Source organism: Amphiprion ocellaris, chromosome 14 (assembly GCF_022539595.1).
Source record: "Amphiprion ocellaris isolate individual 3 ecotype Okinawa chromosome 14, ASM2253959v1, whole genome shotgun sequence".
Lineage (NCBI taxonomy): Eukaryota > Metazoa > Chordata > Actinopteri > Pomacentridae > Amphiprion > Amphiprion ocellaris.
Window position 1 is genome coordinate 35,099,830 of NC_072779.1, and position 20,959 is coordinate 35,120,788.

At 43.3% G+C, this 20,959-nt stretch overlaps 1 protein-coding gene across 2 annotated transcripts; it reads right to left on the reverse strand.

The window, feature by feature from the left end:
- Positions 1-452: 452 nt before the first annotated feature.
- On the reverse strand, positions 453-3,251 carry ins (preproinsulin). Of its 2 annotated transcripts, none has more exons than XM_035942427.2 (3): positions 3,102-3,251; positions 2,801-3,019; positions 453-786 (listed from the first exon to the last, which is right to left on the reverse strand). In XM_035942427.2, exons 2-3 carry the CDS (start codon positions 3,006-3,008, stop codon positions 620-622), a joined length of 375 nt encoding a protein of 124 aa, XP_035798320.1. In that variant the 5' UTR covers positions 3,009-3,019; positions 3,102-3,251; the 3' UTR covers positions 453-619. The 2 variants fall into 2 exon arrangements, with proteins under 2 accessions (XP_035798320.1, XP_023152986.1); XM_023297218.3 differs by having other exon boundaries at positions 2,825-3,019; positions 3,102-3,250.
- Positions 3,252-20,959: the final 17,708 nt, after the last annotated feature.

A 20,959-nucleotide genomic window follows, 5' to 3' on the forward strand; every position in this document is an offset into this window, starting at 1 on the left:
TATGTCCTCTCTTCTATTTTCCATCTTTTCATCCCATCGTCAGCCTTGATTGAATGTCTCCCTCCAGCTCATATTATCAGGATCAGAGTAATTATTTGGACTGTTTTCCATCAGTCAGTTTGTACTCTTGGTCAGCAAAAAGATCACATTAGGCATGGATTAGAGTAGGGTTAGCAAACAACACAGAAAACATGGAATAAAAATGCTACCATTGATGTGGAAGCTGAGCCAATCAATACCTATTATTGATGAATATGGTAATTTTGTGTCTTGTTTTTGTCATTTTGTGCCTAATTTTTTTTGTTTTGTCTCATTTTTGCCGTTTTGTGTCTTGTTTTTCCTTATTCCCAGGGTGACACCAACAGCTGAATCTTAATTCTTTGTATGTTTTGTACATATTTAAAGCTGACTCTGATTCTGATGAAGAAAGAAGAAAGAAAATAAAGTACGTCTCAATTCACAAAACTTTATTTTCTAGGAAAAATAATTTCATCCATCTCTCTGCACTTCATTTGACAGCATGGGGGCGGGGCTCAGTTAGCCCAGCTGTGCTAAGCTAGGCTAAGCTAAGCTAAGCTAAGCTAAGCTAGCTAGGCTAGGCCAAAGGGAGCCCGGCGGCTCAGTTGCAGTAGTTCTGCAGGTCGAAGATGTTGCAAGGTTTGTGGCAGCACTGCTCCACGATACCTCGCTTCACCATCATCTCCATGATCTGGTCCTTGAAGGCGAACTCGGCCGCCTCGTTGTCGCCACCCGCCACCGCTGCACCCGCCTTGGAAGGAAGGAAACCTGAGGACGGACACGGGAAGTCATCACGCTGGTGTCGAGGTAAACTATCCATCCGTTACCTTAAAATCTCCAGAGAATCATTATTACTACTAGGACCAAGAAGAGACGTAAAGCAACAACAAAGAGATGCGAGAACCAGAAAATCACCTTAAAGACGTAGAAAAGATGTGAAACAATCACAAAAATAACTGACCACACATAAAAGATGCCACAGACACACAACAAAGGTGTAAAGAGAGACGACAGGAGCATAAAACCACCACAAAACAAACATAAAGACGACAAAGAGGCACAAAAAGCAGCTAAACAAGCACAAAAAGACACAAAGAGACACAAAAAGCAGCTAAACAAACACAAAAAGACACAAAGAGACACAAAAAGCAGCTAAACAAGCACAAAAAGACACAAACACACACAGTGTGCCCTGAAGACACATGGAAGAAGGACAACAAAACACAAGCTGCAAAATAAAATCACAAAATGACAAGAAAAATCTGAGTTTGGAAGATATAAAACAAACACAAAAACACAACTGAGAGCTCCTAAAGAGAGAAAAAAAAACTACACAAAAAACATAAAATGACCTTTAAGATTAATAAAAAGACAACAAAGTAACAGAAAAGAAACACAGAGAATTATGACATGGAAATAAACCATAAGATGCAAAGACATTAAAAACCCTGAAAACAGAAACAACCGTGAAGACAAAAAGACAAGTACGACAACGAGAGATGACAGAAAAGATGCAAAATATCCACAGAAACGTCAAAAACAAGCACAGCAAACACCAAAAGGGCTATCCTATCCTAAAAAAAATGATGACAAAAACATAAAAAGACGCAAAGCAAATGAAAGAACCTCCAAACAGCCTTTCAGGATTCCAGAAAGATACAATAAGAAGTAAAAACACACAAAAACTACTGAATGACTTCACAGATTTATGAAAACACTAAAAGGTTTTCTAAAGACTTATAAGAAGACTGAAGAGAATCTTTGAAAATCCCAATTAACCCTTTGATGCACAACAGTGGTCGAATGATACCCATATTCAATGGAATATTCAATGGAATATTCAATGGAATATTCAACGGAATATTCAACGGAATATTCAACGGAATATTCAGTGGAATATTCAATGGAATATTCAGTGGAATATTCAGTGGAATATTCAATGGAATATTCAATGGAATATTCAATGGAATATTCAGTGGAATATTCAATGGAATATTCAATGGAATATTCAACGGAATATTCAGTGCAATATCCAATGGAATATTCAGTGGAAAATTCAATGGAATATTCAGTGGAATCTTCAGTGGAATATTCAATGGAATATTCAATGGAATATTCAATGGAATATTCAGTGGAATATTCAGTGGAATATTCAATGGAATATTCAACGGAATATTCAGTGGAATATTCAATGGAATATTCAACGGAATATTCAGTGCAATATCCAATGGAATATTCAGTGGAAAATTCAATGGAATATTCAGTGGAATCTTCAGTGGAATATTCAATGGAATATTCAATGGAATATTCAATGGAATATTCAGTGGAATATTCAGTGGAATATTCAATGGAATATTCAACGGAATATTCAGTGGAATATTCAATGGAATATTCAACGGAATATTCAACGGAATATTCAGTGCAATATCTAATGGAATATTCAGTGGAAAATTCAATGGAATATTCAATGGAATATTCAGTGGAATATGGGTATCTTTGGACCCTTGTTGTGCATCGAAACAACCATTAAGAAAAAAAAGAGAAAAAAAGAAAGAGAAAAAAAAAAAAAAAAAAAAAAAAAAAAAAAAAAAAGAAACAACCATTAAGAAACATAAAAACCTGAAAAAGACACGTAAAAAAAATGCAAAGCAAGTGAAAAAAAGAATCCTCCAATCGGCCTTTCAGGATTACAGAAAGATCCAATAAGGAGTAAAAAGGCCAGAAACTACTAGAGTGAACCACTGCAGACACACAACCAGACCACAGAAAGTTCCTCTGAGACCTTTAAAGGAGTCGAAGTTCTCACCCAGCAGAGGGTCCACGTCTCTCTTGGGGTTGTAGAAGAAGCCTCGGTCTCCACAGACCAGGTAAAGGGCATCGACCAGGTGAGATCCACACAGGTGCTGCGGGGCGGCGACGGCCTGAGAGCTTGGCCACGATACCACCAGCAGAACCAGCAGGGAGAAGGACTGAAGCCACAGCGCCGCCATCTGGATGAGACCTGAACACCAGGACACGGTTCAGACGGAAAACCTCCAGAGAGGCTGGAAGCTGCAGGACCAAGAAGAAGAAGAAGAACTCACCTGGAGAGTCGGAGGTAAGAGGAGGAGGATGGTGACGAGCCGGTCAGAGTGAGGAAGAACCGAAGCTCTGCTCTCCTTTTATAGACCTGGACCCAGACCTGGACCTGGACCTGGACACGGACACGCCTCCAGCTCTGATTCCTTGGGTTCAGAAGTCCTGGGAGGAGATGGAAACTCAGATTAGTGGACAAACACGAGCTCAGCACAACAGCAGCACTTAGTAAAACAAACAGCAGCTAATGAGGCGACATGATGTGATGACCTCGTCCAGACCAATCCTCAGCACTCATTAACCCGCAGTAATCAGATTACTGTCTCTGGTATCAGATTACAAACTGAAGGCAGGCTCCATAGCAGGATCTAAAGTTCAGCTTCACTTAGGAGACTCTTGACTTCTTTCAGTCCTTCATAAGAGTCTAAAACCAGTCAAAAACCAGTCTGAAACCAGTCTAAAGCCAGTCTAAAACAAATTTAAAACCAGCCTGAAATCAGTCTAAAGCCAGTCTGAAACCAGTCTAAAGCCAGTCTGAAACCAGTTTAAAACCAGTCTAAAGCCAGTCTAAAACCCGTCTGAAACCAGTCTAAAACCAGTCTGAAACCAATTTAAAACCAATCTAAAACCAGTCTAAAACCAGTCTAGAACCAGTCTGAAACCAGTCTAGAACCAGTCTAAAGCCAGTCTGAAACCAGTCTGAAACCAGTCTAGAACCAGTCTAAAGCCAGTCTGAAACCAGTTTAAAACCAGTTTAAAACCAGTCTAAAAATAGTTTAGAACCAATCTAGAAGCAGTCTGGACCCAGTCTAAAACCAATCCAAAATAAAATCTAAAACCGGTCCAAAATCAGTCTAGAACCAGTCTGAAACTAGTCTAGAACCAGTCCAAAATAAAGTGTGGAACCAGTCCAAAACCTGACCAGACTCGTCACCTGTACCTCATGCAGTCCAGGTGAAGTTCTAAACTGGAGGAAACCAGAGTCCACAAACTGACTTCATTATTTCTGATGGCAGACTCAGTCCTCTTCAGCAAATGGAGCCATTCTGAGCAACTTCCAAGTCATCTGGACCTTCTGGTTCCACTTGGTTCTAGAGGTGCGATGTTGTTCTCTGGATGTTCTCCTGCTGGAATATTCCTCTTCTTCATCTGGTCAGCCAGGATTCTGGTTCCTCCTCAGACCTTCATGCTGCATCTAGAAATGTCATCAACACCTTCTGACCTCATGCAGCCCCACATCATCATACTTCCACCTCTGTGCTTCACTGTCAGGACTATGCATCCACTGTGGTAGTCCTGGTCAGGTTCTCACCAAACATCTGGACTCCATCTGAGCCCAACTCATTGATCTTCAGCTGACCAAAGAATGTTCTCCAACATCCATAAGGCTTCTTCTCATGTTCTTCATCTGGAAGTTTAGTTCTGAGTAGCAACCAGGTTTAGTTCTGGTTCTCCGTCCATAGAGGTTGATGTTCTGAAGGTTCCTTCACACTGTCTGAGCTTCACACTAACTCTGGTTTCCACGGAGAACCCCTGAGCCAAGTCTGAAGCAGCTGCTGTCTGTTTTTATAACTGGATGGAGAAAGTTGTCCACTGTCTGTGGAGTCAGTTTGGGAGCTCTGATTAGTGGTGCTATGACTCCTTCTATACCTCCTGATTAGTGGTACTATGACTCTTTCTAGACCTCCTGATTAGTGGTTCTATGACTCCTCCTATACCTCCTTATTAGTGGTACTATGACTCCTTCTATACCTCCTGATTAGTGGTACTATGACTCCTTCTAGACTTCCTGATTAGTGGTTCTATGACTCCTTCTATACCTCCTGATTAGTGGTACTATGACTCCTTCTAGACCTCCTGATTAGTGGTTCTATGACTCCTTCTAGACCTCCTGATTAGTGGTACTATGACTCCTTCTAGACCTCCTGATTCCTGCTGACTCTGTGCTTCTCTGGTTTTTTGGTGTCTCACTGATCTTCCTGGATCTTTTTCCATCTTTGTCGAGTCTCTCTGTCAGATGTTTCTTTTCCTCTGTTCAGTTCTTTTCCATGTGGAGCCATGATGCAGACATAGATAGACCCAGTCCATACGTCCAGGACTGAGAACGTTCTGCTGTTCTCAGCTCATTTAGAACCATGTTCATCAGTTATACTGACTGGAATCACAGCTGGACTCTGAGTTTCTGCTTTGGATCCTGAATCTTTACTGTTGTCTTTAATGAACTGTTTGTTTCTGATTGTCCGTCAGAGGAAGATCATGCAGGAAGCTGAAGGCTGGAGTTAATGTGTGTCTTCCTGCTGATGGAGCTCTTGTTGCCGCTTGTTTGTCACTCGGAGGGAAGCTCAACTGAGCGTGACGGAGCGTTGCCATGACGAACTGTTGACGAGAACTTCTCAGAATCGTCTGTGGTCAGCATCGGTGGAGCTGCCGGTTCCTGTTGAAGGTGTTTATGGTGACGATAATTAACAATCTGTCTGCGTCTTGGGAATGATTAATTATCGTCACCATGTACGATAAAGTCCAAAACCAGACCGAACGATATTTTACTACATAAACAAGAACCTATGCTGTTTTATTACCTACAATCTGTGCACTCATCAAAGTCAAAGTCAGCTTTATTGTCAATTCTTCAATATGTACATGACATAGCAAGAATCGAAATTTCGTTACTCTCTCTTTGTGCAACAGAGGACATTGAATAAACACTTAGAAAATGAGATATAAAAGGGCAAAAAAGAACAACATGATGCTCTATCAGTGTTTCTATTAATCAAACAATCTGTGTAATACCACTGACATACGCTATATTTACTGTTGTAGTAGTTCTTTTCAGATTACTGGTGCTTTTGTATATTTTGAACTATTATTTTACTACATTCCTTAAATGCTGAACTGTCTTTGCTGCTCTAATAATGCAAATTTACCCTCTGTGGGACCAATAAATGATCCTCTGATCGATCTTATTTCTCCTTACTGGTATTCAGAGTTTAAATATCAAGGTTTAGATGTTTGATTTACCCTGTGAAGGTTCTGGTTAAACTCTGAACAAAACAACTAAACATAAAGACTCTACAGGACTGAAAACCCAACGAATCCAAAGCTCGTCCAAAATAAAGTCTGAAACCAGTCTGATAAAAATCTAAATTTTCTAGTTTTGGACTTTATTTGGGACTCCTGATTAGTGGTAATATGACTCCTTCCTCCTGATTAGTGGTACTATGACTGCTTCCTCCTGATTAGTGGTACTATGACTGCTTCTAAACCTCTTGATTAGTGGTACTATGACTCCTTCTATACCTCCTGATTAGTGGTACTATGACTCCTTCTAGACCTCCTGATTAGTGGTACTATGACTCCTTCTACACCTCCTGACTAGTGGTACTATGACTCTTTCCTCCTGATTAGTGGTACTATGACTCCTTCCTCCTGATTAGTGGTACTATGACTCCTTCTAGACCTCCTGATTAGTGGTACTATGACTCCTTCTAGACCTCCTGATTAGTGGTACTATGACTCCTTCTAAACCTCCTGATTAGTGTTACTATGACTCCTTCTATACCTCCTGATTAGTGGTTATATGACTCCTTCTAGACCTCCTGATTAGTGGTACTATGACTCCTTCTACACCTCCTGACTAGTGGTACTCTGACTCCTTCTAGACCTCCTGATTAGTGATGCTATGACTCCTTCCTCCTGATTGGTGGTACTATGACTCCTCCTCCTGATGAGTGGTACTATGACTCCTTCTAGACCTCCTGATTAATGGTACTATGACTCCTTCTAGACCTCCTGATTAGTGGTACTATGACTCCTTCTATACGTAGCAGAATAAAAGCCAGCTTCAGGAACACAGCTAAGGTGAACACCAGTCAAACACATACAAACTGATACAGTTGACATTTATACAATAAATAAAAATAAAACTTCAGAAGAGGCTGTGTGCGTTCAAATAAAATAAAAGATGCCTGTCTGTGTCATATGAAATGAGAAACTGTTACCTAGAGGGAATAAATAAAGGAGAACAGAATGTCTACAGTTGAGGTCACAACAATTTTTACCTCCAGGAAATATGGAAAATGTTCCTAAAATTCTGGTCACTGTTTGAATAACTGATAAAACCTGATGTAATCAAACATTCACCAGCGTTGTTCAGCAGCCTCTGGGATATGGAGTCACAGGAGGGCCACAATAAAATATAAATCTGGTAAAAAAAAATAAGGAAATAAATGTGTAAATATAAAGAGGAATAAATAAAAGAATAAATAAATAAATGTATAAATAAATAAAAAGGTAAATTTTGTCTTTGCTTTTCCCTTTTCTATTTTTTCCTTTTATTTTTCCATTTTGTCATTGTCTTTTCCTTTTGTCATTGTTTTTTCCTTAGTCCACCAAGTAAAAGCAATGACAAAAGCCTTTGCTTTTACTTGGTGGACTGAGCTGTCAATCAAATGGCTCTGGGCGGGGCTTTCTGTCCAGGGTGGGTAGTCGTACCTGATCACAGGATTCCTACCTGACGGCAGCTCCTAGCACGGCTGAAGTCAAGTGATGGCACCGTGGCGCTTCGGCTGATTCTACCAGCAGACACTGAAAGGGCTCTGATAGTTCAGTAAGTTAATGTTTATTTTCTTATTGGTGCCGCTTTTAATGCACTTTATATACACCTGTAGTGTCAGATATAATGTGTGCCATGCACTCCAGATGTTGGTGGAGTTTATTTCTGTGTGTGTTGACCAGAGAAGAGAGTTAGCATCCAGTAAATATTAGTTTTAATGTGAATCAGCGATGCGAACTGAGCTAGCTGCTCAGTCGTAGCCTGATTACATTATTACATTACAAAACATGCTCATTGTAGCCGTTAATCCTGACTTCATCATTCTGATAAAAAAAAATTAGCACAATTAGTTGAAGTGTTTCTATGTTGAGCTCCTGAGGTAATGATGCTGATCAATTTGATTTATTATTATTTATAGATTTCATTTCAGGTTATTTTTCACCATCAAATGGCTCAATTAGTCAGTTGAAAAATGTTTACAGTTTTCAGCAGGATTTAATGTGATGAATTTAAGGCAAATTGATGCACTTTAAACTAAAAAACAAGGTTCATAAAGTTCTTCTTTGTTGGAAGTGGTTCTACATTTCTTCCTTTTTTCTTTCTTTTCAGTTTTCCTTAATATGCAGAGGTGTACTTGTAATAATTTTATAGACAAATGATGCTATTTATAGTGGTGGTGGATGGTAGGGGACGCTAAATGTTTTCTTCTTCCTGGGGGCCTGAACAGAAAACAACTGAGAAGCACTGGAAGAGTGAAACACAAAGAGTGAAGCAGAAGAACAGTTAGCTCAGCTACACACCATGACTGAAGGGAAACTGTTAGCCTAGCTTAGCACTAATACTGAGAGCAGAGGGAAACTGTTAGCCTAGCTTAGCACTAATACTGAGAGCAGCAGGAAACTGTTAGCCTAGCTTAGCACTAATATTGAGAGCAGAGGGAAACTGTTAGCCTACCTTAGCACTGATACTGAGAGCAGAGATAAACTGTTAGCCTAGCTTAGCACTAATGAGAGCAGAGGGAAACTGTTAGCCTAGCTTAGCACTAATACTGAGAGCATAGATAAACTGTTAGCCTAGTTTAGAACTAATGAGAGCAGAGGGAAAATGTTAGCCTAGTTTAGCACTAATCCTAAGAGCAGAAGGAAACTGTTAGCCTAGCTTAGCACTAATACTGAGAGCAGAGAGAAACTGTTAGCCTAGCTTAGCACTAATACTGAGAGCAGAAGGAAACTGTTAGCCTAGCTTTGCACTAATGCTGAGAGCAAAGATAAACTGTTAGCCTAGCTTTGCACTAATACTGAGAGCAGAGATAAACTGTTAGCTTAGCTTATGACTAATACTGAGAGCAGAAGGAAACTGTTAGCCTAGCTTAGTTCAAAGACAGGAAGCAGGGTAAACTGTTAGCCTAGCTTAGCTCAAAGACAGGAAGCAGGGTAAACTGTTAGCCTAGCTTAGCACAAAGACAGGAAGCAGGCTAAACTCTTAGCCTAGCTTAGCTCAAAGACAGGAAGCAGGGTAAAATATTAGTCTAGCTTTGCTCAAAACAGGAAGCAGGGTAAACTGTTAGCCTAGCTTAGCTCGACGACAGGAAGCAGGGTAAAATGTTAGCCTAGCTTAGCTCAAAGACAGGAAGCAGGGTAAACTTTTAGCCTAGCTTAGCTCAAAGACAAGAAGCAGGGTAAACTGTTAGCCTAGCTTAGCTCAAAGACAGGAAGCAGGGTAAACTGTTAGCTTAGCTTAGCACAAAGACAGGAAGCAGGGTAAACTGTTAACCAAGCTTAGCACAAAGACTGGAAGCAGGGTAAACTGTTAGCCTAGCTTAGCACAAAGACAGGAAGCAGGGTAAACTGTTAGCCTAGCTTAGCACAAAGACTGGAAGCAGAGTAAACTGTTAGCCTAGCGTAACACAAAGACAGGAAGCAGGGTAAACTGTTAGCCTAGCTTAGCACAAAGACTGGAAGCAGGGTAAACTGTTAGCCTAGCTTAGCACAAAGACTGGAAGCAGGGTAAACTGTTAGCCTAGCTTAGCTCAAAGACAGGAAGCAGGGTAAACTGTTAGCCTAGCTTAGCTCAAAGACAGGAAGCAGGGTAAAATGTTAGCCTAGCTTAGCTCAAAGACAGGAAGCAGGGTAAACTGTTAGCATAGCTTAGCTCAAAGACAGGAAGCAGGGTAAACTGTTAGCCTAGCGTAACACAAAGACAGGAAGCAGGGTAAACTGTTAGCCTAGCTTAGCTCAAAGACAGGAAGCAGGGTAAACTGTTAGCATAGCTCCATGAACAGAGGAACCATAAATGAGTAAAGCTGAATAATGAGTGTAAACTGAGCTGGAACATGACGAGCACAGGACAGGACTTTAGAGATGCTGCATTCAGGTGTCTGTGTCTCCATGTTGGACTGGTCCTTTATCAGTGGAACAGTGTGAGAGCCATGTAACGTCCATGTGTGCTGCTGAAAGAGTCGCTGCTGCTCTGACCGTCCTCCTCCTTTCAGGGTGACGCCTGCTGGAGTCCCATGGTTGACACCAGGTCTGAGGAAGTGTAAGTGTGTTTTAATGGATAGATGGAAACAAAGCAGCACATTCAAGCATCTTCAAAGTGTCACATCTCTGAGGTCATCATCAAAGGTTTAATACTGATCACATGATCCATCAATAACTGCAGCTGTGTTGTGTTTGTTCTCTCCATCAGATTCCTGTCAACTCACAGTCGACACAAACACAGTAAACAGAAAACGTAAACTGTCTGACAACAACAGGAAGGTGACATTTGTGGAGGAGGATCAGTCGTATCCTGATCATCCAGACAGGCTTGACTACTGGGAACAGCTGCTGTGTGGAACTGGTCTGACTGGTCGCTGTTACTGGGAGGTGGAGTGGAGAGGACGTGTTACAATATCAGTGAATTACAGAGGAATCAGAAGGAAAGGATTCAGAGATGACGGTCAGTTTGGATGTAGTGATCAGTCCTGGAGTCTGTTCTGCTCTGATCGTCATGGTTACTCTGTCAGACACAATAACATAGAAACATCCATCAGGTCCTCCTCAGTCTCTCACAGAGTTTCAGTTTATGTGGATGTTCCTGCTGGAACTCTGTCCTTCTACAGAGTCTCCTCTAACTCTCTGATCCTCCTCCACACCTTCAACACCACATTCACTGAACCTCTCTATCCTGGATTTGGATTTGGGTTCAGGTTTGGTTCCTCAGTGTTTCTGTGCTGAGTTCAGTCTCCAGAGTCTCCTCCTGGTAGAGAAACAGTGTTGAACAGACAGTTGAGTCTCTCCATGACTCTGTCCCTCAGAAATACGTTTTCAGATTGATGGATTACATCTGTTTCTTTGTGAAATCCTTCTAAATGATTCCTTGTAAACTTGTTCCTCTTCAAAGATGGAAGTTGTGATTATTCCAGAACCCAAATGTGGTGTTTGTGTCTCTTTCCAGTCAAATGTTGACAGTGAAAATCAGGATGTGGTGTTTCCTCTGACACTCACTTGCACTAAAAGTATTTCATTATTTAAATGATTGAATGAAAGTTCTCACCTTTTTCTATTATTCTCCATATTGGTGATAATTGTGGGGCCGAAGTATCTGATCTGATATGGGTTCTGATAGTTGTTTACCACAAAATGGGACCTGACTACGGGTGTTCATTGGAATGTGTTTTTCTGCTCAAGAAACTCTATGCTGTGTTGATTTTGGGGTCCACTGTCTAGCCAGAGCTGACTTGTGGCCCTTAGGGACATGCAGAGTCGAGGGTCTCCGTCTGAGGAGGTCTTGTTTTTGAGTAAGGGTCTTCAAATATTAACCAGATGTTGTAATTCTATCCTTTACCAGAGGGTATAAAAGCAACCTGATTTCTTTGTTCAAGTGGGAGATTCATATTGGCTGGGAAACTCTCTACAGGCAGACCATGGTGCCTGTTCAGATGCTGTCTTATTTATGTAATAAATGATATTAAAAACGTAACAGTGTCAACGGATGTTTTCTTTAACATCTGCACATCCTTGATGGCCAAGAGAAACTACAACAGGGCTCAGAATGTACCACAGACCAACAAACTAATGACTGAAGGGTTTTCAATAAGAATAGAATAGAATATTCTTTATTGTCATTATACAATGTATAACAAGATTGCAGAGCTTCTCATTTACAGTGCAAGGAAATCTTAAAGTAGTGCAAAAACAGTCTATTTACATATATACAGTATAAATAACGGAGTGAATATAAATAGCAATGAATGAGACAGTGGTGTATATTGCACAGATGCACTATGTTGTTGGCTTTGTGTGAGACCTGTGAGAGTTCAGGGTGGTGATGGCTCTCAGAAAGAAGCTGTTTTTAAGTCTGTTTGTCCTCGCTTTAATGCATCTGTAGTGCCTTCCAGAGGGCAACAGATCAAAAAGCTGAGAACCGGGATGTGAACTGTCCTTGATGATGTTCTGAGCTCTGCTGAGGCACCGGGTGGAGTAAATGTCCATGAAGGAGGGGAGAGGACAGCCAACAATCCTCTGAAGCCTCACTCTGTCTGCCTCAGTGCAGCTCCTGTACCAGGTGGAAACATAGAACGTCAGCAGGTTCTCTATGGATGAGCTGTAGAAGGTCAGCAGCAGCTTCCTGTCCAGGTTGTTTTTCTGAGGACTCTCAGGAAGTGTAGCCGCTGCTGATCCTTCTTTGTGACAGCCGTGATGTTGTCTGTCCAGGAGAGGTTATCAGAGATCTGGACTCCCAGGAACCTGAATGTGTGGACTCTCTCCACACACTCGCCATTGATGTAGAGGGGGGGCGGGTCAGTTCTGTTCCTCCTGAAGTCCATGATGATCTCCTTTGTCTTTGAGGTGTTTAGTGTCAGGTTGTTTACTGAACACCAGGTTGTGAGTTTCTGGACCTCCTCTCTGTAGGCTGTCTCGTCACCTTTGGAGATCAGACCGACCACTGTGGTGTCGTCAGCAAATTTGACGATGATGTTGTTTCTGTGGACCGGTCTGCAGTCATAGGTGTAGAGACAGTACAGGAGGGGGCTCAGCACACAGCCCTGTGGTGTACCAGTGGAGGAAAGGTGGGGACCAAGTCCTACAGACTGGGGTCTGTTGGTTAAGAAGTCCTTAATCCAGCTGCATGTGAGAGGGGGGAGGCCCAGGGAGTCCAGTTTGTTTATCAGGATGTCTGGTATGATTGTGTTGAAAGCTGAGCTGTAATCCACAAAGAGCATCCTGGCATAGCTCTGCGGTTGTTCCAGGTGGGTCAGCACAGTGTGCAGAGCTATGGCGATGGCGTCCTCTGTGGATCTGTTCGCTCAGTATGCAAGCTGGTGGGAGTCGAGTGTGGGGGGGAGACAGTCTTTCATGTGCCGGAGAACCAGTCTCTCAAAGCACTTCATTATAACCAGTGTGAGGGCAACAGGGCGATAGTCACTGAGGCTGGTTGTGGGTGACTTTTTTGGTATAGGGATGATTGTGGCAGATTTCAGGCAGGTGGGGATGACTGCTTGGGCCAGGGAGAGGTTGAAAATCCTGCAGAAGATGTGAGCCAGCTGGTGAGCACATGCTCTGAGCACCTTTCCAGGGACTCCGTCTGGATCAGCAGCCTTCCTTGGGTTCACTGCCAGGAGCACACGCCTCACATCGTGCTCCTCCACAGTGAGTGGGGGGGTGCTGGAGTCTGGTGGGGGTAGGGCTGGGGCAGATGAGTGTCGCTGCGAAGATTCAAACCGAGCAAAGAAGCAGTTGAGCTCCTCTGACAGCGACTCGCTCAGGTCTCCTGGTGTCGTATCACAGCCTCTGAAGTTTGTGATGCTCTGCAGACCCTGCCACACCTCCCATGGTCTGTTGCTGGTGAAGTGGGACTCTATCCTCCTCTTATAGTCCGCTTTGGCTTCTTTGATTCCTTTTTTCAGGTCAGCTGGAGCTGCACTGTAGAGAGCTCTGTCACCTGACCTGAAAGCAGCATCGCGGACCTTGAGGAGTGAGCGGACCTGGCTGGTCATCCAGGGTTTCTGGTTTGGAAAAACCCGGATGACTTTGTCCACAGACACAGTTCCCATACAGAACTTAATGTAGTCCAGTACTGTCCCTGTGAATGTGTCCAGATCCTGGTGATAATAAACCCAGAAAGCAGCAGTTTTTCTCCCGTTTCTCTTGTTCTCTGCAGTTTCCATTTTATTTTGATGGACAAACTGTTTTTCCATGTTTCCATGTTGTCTTCTAGTGATGGGAGTTCCGGCTCCTCAGATGTTTATAGTGAAGCCAAATGAAGCTTTGTGAAACATTGAAGCTTGTATTACTAGAAGCTTTTCAACACAGTGCTCTTTGGTGGCATCTGGTGGCCAAAAGTATGAAGAGCAGTTTGAATCTCCAACCTGAAATGAACTGGGGCCTCATTTATAAAGCTTGCTTACGCACAAAACAGGGCTAGAAAGTTACGTACGCCACTTCCAACGCAAAGGTTGTGATTTATAAAAATAAACGTGGCGTGAGAATATGCGCACCGGTGCGCCAGCTTTGATGCTTGCTTACGGACATTTTGCAGACAGAGGGAATGGCAGTGCCAGACGGTGAGGTGGTGAATTGAAGCCAGATTTATCTCAAACCTTTACTGTCATCACATACTACACTTGTAGAGCCGGGGTGTTATGCAGCGTTTACAATAAGACCGAAAGTATGTTTCATTTTTTTTTTTTTTAACAAGATCTTTAATAGAGGCGGCAATGTCAGACAGGACCTCACACATGTTGTTCATTACGGTGCGTATTTGCTGGAGCTCATCCCGCACTTCATTTATGGCACCGATGGTGTCCCTTTGTGATTGTAGGACTCTGTCTGTCAGGACCCGACCACTTCTGGGTGTGCCATGGTCTCAGGACTTGTACCGGGGACAGCCAGGCCTTCATCCACGCTGACAGGACACGCTGTGGTCAGAACCTCCTCGTCAGCCAGCGTTTCCAACTCTAGAGTGACTGAGGACAAAAAGCATAAGTCCACTGCCTTTTTACAAGTCCATTTAAATATCTAATACATTTAATAAACAGATAAAACTGTACTTTACCGGTCTCCTCTGTGGGCTCTGCCAAATCGGTGTCTCCTTCCTTCTCTGACACGATTCCACACCCGCTGGCCGTCCCGAGGATGGATGCTATCCTGCTGTCCAGAGGTGTGGGCTCGGGTTTGCCTCTATCTCCACCTGTAGCAGACATGCTTTGGCGATGGCATGTCACTCTCTTCTTGGCCTCCACCTTCAAATCAGACCACTTCCTTTTCACCTCTGCCACAGTTCTCTCTGGCACTCACACTGTTGACAGAGGTGACAACTTGCTGTCACTCAGTGCCTTTTCTTTTGTTAGTGATGCCACTACTATGACCACCAAACAAAATACTCTTCCTGGCCTCCACCTCATCCACAAGCACCTCTATCTCGGTCTCCGAAAAATTTTGTTTTCTTTTTTCTGCCATGACTGAGCGTAAAATGCCGTGGATCAGCAGCTTGTTTATATGCAAATACATCATGAGTTACTTTGCATTGACCATTCATGGTAAAATGTGGGTGTGTCGTGGGCGGGATGTGAGGTGGATCCACCTGCGCAATCTTCCAGCTGGAGTGTGATTTATAAATGGGAAATTGCATGCAGTTGTGCGTACGCACAGTTTTATAAATCAGAATATGTTTTGGCGTACGCCTATTTCAGATTTTCGGCGTAGTCAAACTTTTAGTGTGGATCCTACGCAATGTTTTATAAATGAGGCCCCTGCTCTCCATCTGGATCCATGAACTAAAAACATTTCCTCACAAAAAATCAATCTTTAACATTAAGCATTTATGGCAAACGTTCTAAAAATCTAAGTGTCAACACTGAGCACTGCATTGTTGCATTTCAGTGAGTAGTTTTCATGTCAGGGAGGAATCTGAGCTCGTGCTTCACTTGGGATCTTTGGCAGTGTTGGTTTCAGGGAGGAAACTGCTGTTATCCAGCTCTTCTCCAGGATCAGTCCGTTTCTCTGATTTGATCACAGTCATTGCAGAGAAGAAGGTCTCATCAATATGTGGAGGCAAAGCTTTCTGCCCCAGGTCAGGGTGCTCCTGCTCCACAAACAGCCAGAATGTGAGTGTGGAGGTGGAAAACTTCATGTGGAAGCCACGGTCAGACGACACTTCCAGGAGTTTCTCCTGATCAGCGACAGGTAGCTTGCTGCTGTTCGCTTCAGACAACAGAAATGGATTTCTCACCCAATCCAGCTGTCAGATTTCTCCTCCAGGTTCTGAAAACCACCACCTTGTCATAAAGGTTTAAATGTTGGTGTCCTTGCCCTGTAGGGTGTAAAGAGGCATAGAGGTATGAGATCCCAGAATCCGCCACATGAGGGGGACTCTGGCAGAATAACAGCTGAATAAGGGAACACAGTATGATGTTATAATCAAGTTATGCTATAACCCAATGAGTGTGATTAAACTAACCAAATACCTATTTCTGTATATAATCTTTATTTGAAACAGTGTAAAAATCAGTACCTCGCCATAAAAAGTGATGAGTTGATTATTTTTGAATACTTGTCTTTTATAATCTTTGATTAGAAGCAGCTGAGTCACAGGAGTGTCTCATTGCAAAGAAGGTGATGGTTTGATTGTTTTTGAATACTTATTCTTATAATGTTTGTGTGAGAAGTAACCAAGTGACAGCAGCAACTCACTATAAAAACGTGATGGGTTTGGTTACCAGAGGAAATTGATGTGGTTCAGGTTTTTATTACTATAAAAATGGAAATGCTTTTAAGGTTTTAATTACTATGAAATGAAGATGTCTACAGAAGAGTTTAATGACCCTTTGAAACCAGGAGGTTATTGACTTGGTAATTAGGCAGAAGGTAAACTTGGGTCAGATGTTCATTGTAAAGGTCAATAAGCTCTGAATAGATTTGGGGATTTTTTTGGTAAGTCTGTGCACATTGAGCAAGGATGTACAGTGTGGGTGTCAGGGATAATTAGACGCTGACATCAGCTTCTCTTGTTTCCTGACCAGGGGTCTGCTCTGAGTTACAGATGGGACACATACATTAACAGAGAGTTGAGACTGGGTGAAAAGGCCCAAGCAGTTCATAACAAGTAATTTTGGATCCTCAGAACACGGAGAGGCCATGTGGTCGGTAAATGGGAGAGGTGCACAAGTTGGGAGGGGGAAAACATATGCTGTCATCGCATATGCAAAATCTGAAGGGAGCAGTAATGTTATAAAATACACCTGTTGGAAAGAATTTGTTGGAAATTGTTGCATGGTAGTCACTTGATGCAAGACAGACAACAAAGTTCTGTGCAGAGAAGATTTTATCACACAACTTGGACAGGGGATCAAACGCGACCTCTAAAGGAATAACTTTTCTACTGGAATTATGGACTAAAGGACTGCTCTTTCTGCATGGTTTGAGGATTATGAAAGACAGCGATCTAAAAATAACACTGACTGAAGGAACATTACTGAACTCTACTTTCTCCATGAGGAGCAACACCAGACTGGATTAAACAAAGTTTTTATTGGCCCTCTATATCTACAGTATGTCCATGGTGTGCATGAAGAATTTTTCCTATATGTCTACAGTATTTCTTCTGTATGTTTGCTGCATTTTCTCTGTATGTTTACAATATTTCTCCTTTATGTTTTCAGTATTTGTGCTGACATTGTTTTCCCTGTATGTCTGCAGTGTGTATGAAGTATGTGTCCTGTATGTCGCAATATTTGTCCCGAATGTCGCAGTATATCTCCTGTTTGTGTGTTGTTACGGCTGTGGCCGTATTTTGTGATACTGTGTTTGTAGTTTTGAACTGTTTTGTTGTCTGGGAGTGGGTGTTCTGTGTTTGTCTGCAGATCTTTGTGTGCAGGAGCTGTGATTGGTGGCAATGCGGACCCAGCGCTGATTGGCTGTAAACCATTTTAAAACTTGGCGGCGGCAGTGATGGAAGAGTCTCTCTGACAGCAGCACCCTTTGTTTTTCCCAGACTCCAACCTTTGGCTTAATACCCGTGTTTTTTGGTTAGATTAAGATAGTGTGGTTTTTGTTTGTTAGACGTAGGTTTATTTTTGTAGTAGTTGTGGTTTTGTTGGATAGGATCTTTCGTTTGAGTGCTAAAATGCCTCTTTAGTCTGTCTCCAATTATTTAGTTTTTTAATAGTCCATGTGGTGGCCTCTTTTATTTGTAAATATTGTAAATAAACCTTTTGTAATCTTTCTACAAACTTGTTCATTGTTTTTGGGGACTGGGAAAATATTCCACCTTATTTTTTTTTTTAAAACAAACATTATGATACGCACCTTCCCCCTAGACGGGTGCATAACGGTGTGGTATTTCTCCTCTATATCTACGGTATGTATGTGGTGTGTTTGCAGTATTTCTCCTCTATGCTTGCATTATTTTTCCTTTTTGTTGCAGTATTTCTCCTGTATGTTTGCAATATTTCCCTGTATGTGTGCTGTGAAGGAAAATAACTCTCTTCATCATGACTCAGGTAATTCCTCACAGCTTTGAGTTTATGACGTCCCAACTGTCGGTGCATCTGCCAGCTGCAGGCACCTTAAATCAAGTTGTAGGTACTATAAGTCACCTGAAATTATCCTACAGACTGTCACCTTTGACCCCTGTTCCTCCTGCTTCTCCCCAACTGAAGCTGTAAACATGTTTATGCCCTCCCTGTTCCTAATACGACGCTGAGACAGTCTGATGCTTGCCAAGGAAGCTATATGAATGAGAAACAACTGCTGTAAAGAAAACATGATCCTCAGGACAGGATTCGGTGGTCTTCCTTCACCTCAAGGAAGAGGGACACTCATTTCAGGACACCAATGTTCAGATTTTGGACAGGGAGGATAGATGGTTTGAGAGAGGCGTGAAAGAAGCCATCCATGTCAAAGTGGAGAAGCCATCTCTGAATGGGGGGGTGGTCTGCGACATCATCTTTTGCCATTTTACAATCAGGTCCTTTCAAAACTCCCCAAAAAAACTACTCAGCAGAATGACTCAGGTGAGGTGGCTCATGCTAACGACCACCATTAGCATACGGGGGCTCGGTGAAACTCACATTTCAACGACCCCCTTTGTCACACCCTGGCTCAGGCACAGGTCAAAACAGAAACAGATCAGGAACCAAGGGAAAAAGAAGGAAAAAAGAGGAAGAAGGGAGAAGAAGGGCAGGGGCTAGAGCAGGATCATAACAGTACACCCCCCACCCACCCAAAAAAAAACTAAACGAACAGGGAGCTGGTCACTGAAGAGGAGGGGATCCAGAAACAAAAACCCGAGAAGAGCAGGGTGGGCAGAGGGGGTCAGGACGGAGGGACAAAACAAAGTGTCCAGATCGGTCTGGGGTGGCACTAAGGCAAGCTAAAAAAAACCAAAACCAAATCAGACCAGAGATCAGTTCAAAGGCTGGTCAAACACAAAGCAAAATATTCCTAGCCCGGAAGACGGCCCGGGTGCTGGACGGGCAGACGAGGCCGTTCCGGAGGACGGCCCAGGTGCCACTCAGGAGGCCGGCGACGGAGGAGACGAAACCATTGTGGAGGCCGGCGGCGGCGGATGAGACGGGGACCCTCGGGAGGCCGGCAGCGGCGAACGAGACGGGGCGCCGGTGAGCGGCAAGGTCTGGCGTCCTCTAGAGCCATGCTTCCTGCGGCGAGGCTTTCTGGAGGGTGGGTCGTCGGAGTGCTGGGGTCCAGGTTCAGGCGGGGAACTGATCTGGCTGGGGTGGAAATTATCAAGTCCTAGGGCTCTATCCAGAAGAAAAGAGCACAGAGTGCTGGAGGAGATGGAGATGTTGGAAGACTGGGAGTTCCTGTGTCGGGGACCTTGCTTTCGAGAGCTGGGCTTAATAGCGAGTCGGGTCCCCCAGTAAGGAGACTTAACGGTATCATCAGCCATTGAGTCAGGGGAGACAGTATATGAGGGGTTCTGAAAGCTCATGACTCCCATCCTAACAATGCGTGGAGGGGTAACAGAATTAGCAGGTGAACTAGCAGGCGGCTGGCTAACAGGTGAACTAGAAGGAGGGTTGCTAACTGATGGACAAGCAGGAGGGTGGCTAACTGACGGACAAGTTGGCAGACTGGCGGACTGAATGCAGGTAGGGTGTGAGACTGAGGTAGGAAGGGTCATGAAAGGCAAGGGAGTGTTCAGAAACTCTAAAACATAGTCAGGCAGGTGGCTCATAAGCCAGGGCATCTGGGAGGCCGCCCTGCAACCCAAAGACACAATTTCATCTTTGAAATCCTGACCCTGAGCCTTCGTCCACAAACCCCACAACTCGAGCAGGAGGTCGAAATACTCATTGTATTCCTTACAAGAAAAAAAAATGTCTAGGGGATATGGTGAAGGGTCAGAGCCAGTCTGTGAGCCTGCTGGGTTCAATTTTGGTCGGATCATACTGTTACGGGGGGAAGCCAGAGAACCCAAGCGCAGACTCACAGAAACTGACAGACAAATGAATAACTGAAAGAGATTTATTGAACCAAATAACTAACCAATACATAAATACAGAACTGAACTGGGGGGAAAGAACCAAACCAAAACTACTAAACTCTACAAGCAAACTCTATGAATACAAAAACGGAAGTCTACAAAACTGAACTGACTTAACAAAACTAAGCTAAAGAGGGATACTCACAATATGGGGAAACTGACAACCAAGGGGAAAACAGGCTGGTGAAAATCCATGAACAGACAAACAGGAACACAACAGAGTCCAAGAGGGGGAGGAATCCAGGAGGAGAAAAGCAGCAGAGTCGATGGGGCTGAGGCAGTCCAGAAATTGCAGGCTTGGTGGGGAACAGTATCTAGGAGGGTAACAGAATCGATGGTCCAACGGGGAATGAGTGACTGAGAAGAGTTTAAATAGTGAGCAGGTGATATTGAGGGCAGGTGAGCTGATTACTGCAACGTGAGTCACCTGCAATAATTAGCTGAGTGCAGACAGGTGAGCAGGGAGAGACAGACAGAGGGATGAGGGACAAGAGGGAGAGAGATGACATATAGAGGGAGCCAAAGGGACAGACAGGTCAAAACAGAAACAGATCAGGAACCAAGGGGAAAAGGAGGAAACAAGAGGAAGAAGGGAGAAGAAGGGCAGGGGCTAGAGCAGGATCATAACAAGTTGGATTGATTTAAAACAACTTTGGATCATTCTTCAGATGTTGGACTTGTTGGTCCAGCTCCTGTCCCTTTGCTGTCTCATTGTTGGGATATTGTTGTTTAGCTGCAGGGCTGTTGTTGCCCTCTGACTTCAGAAGAGTCTGCTCAGGAAGTCCCAGATGTAGGCGCTCATGATGGTGAACTGATGTGGTGTTC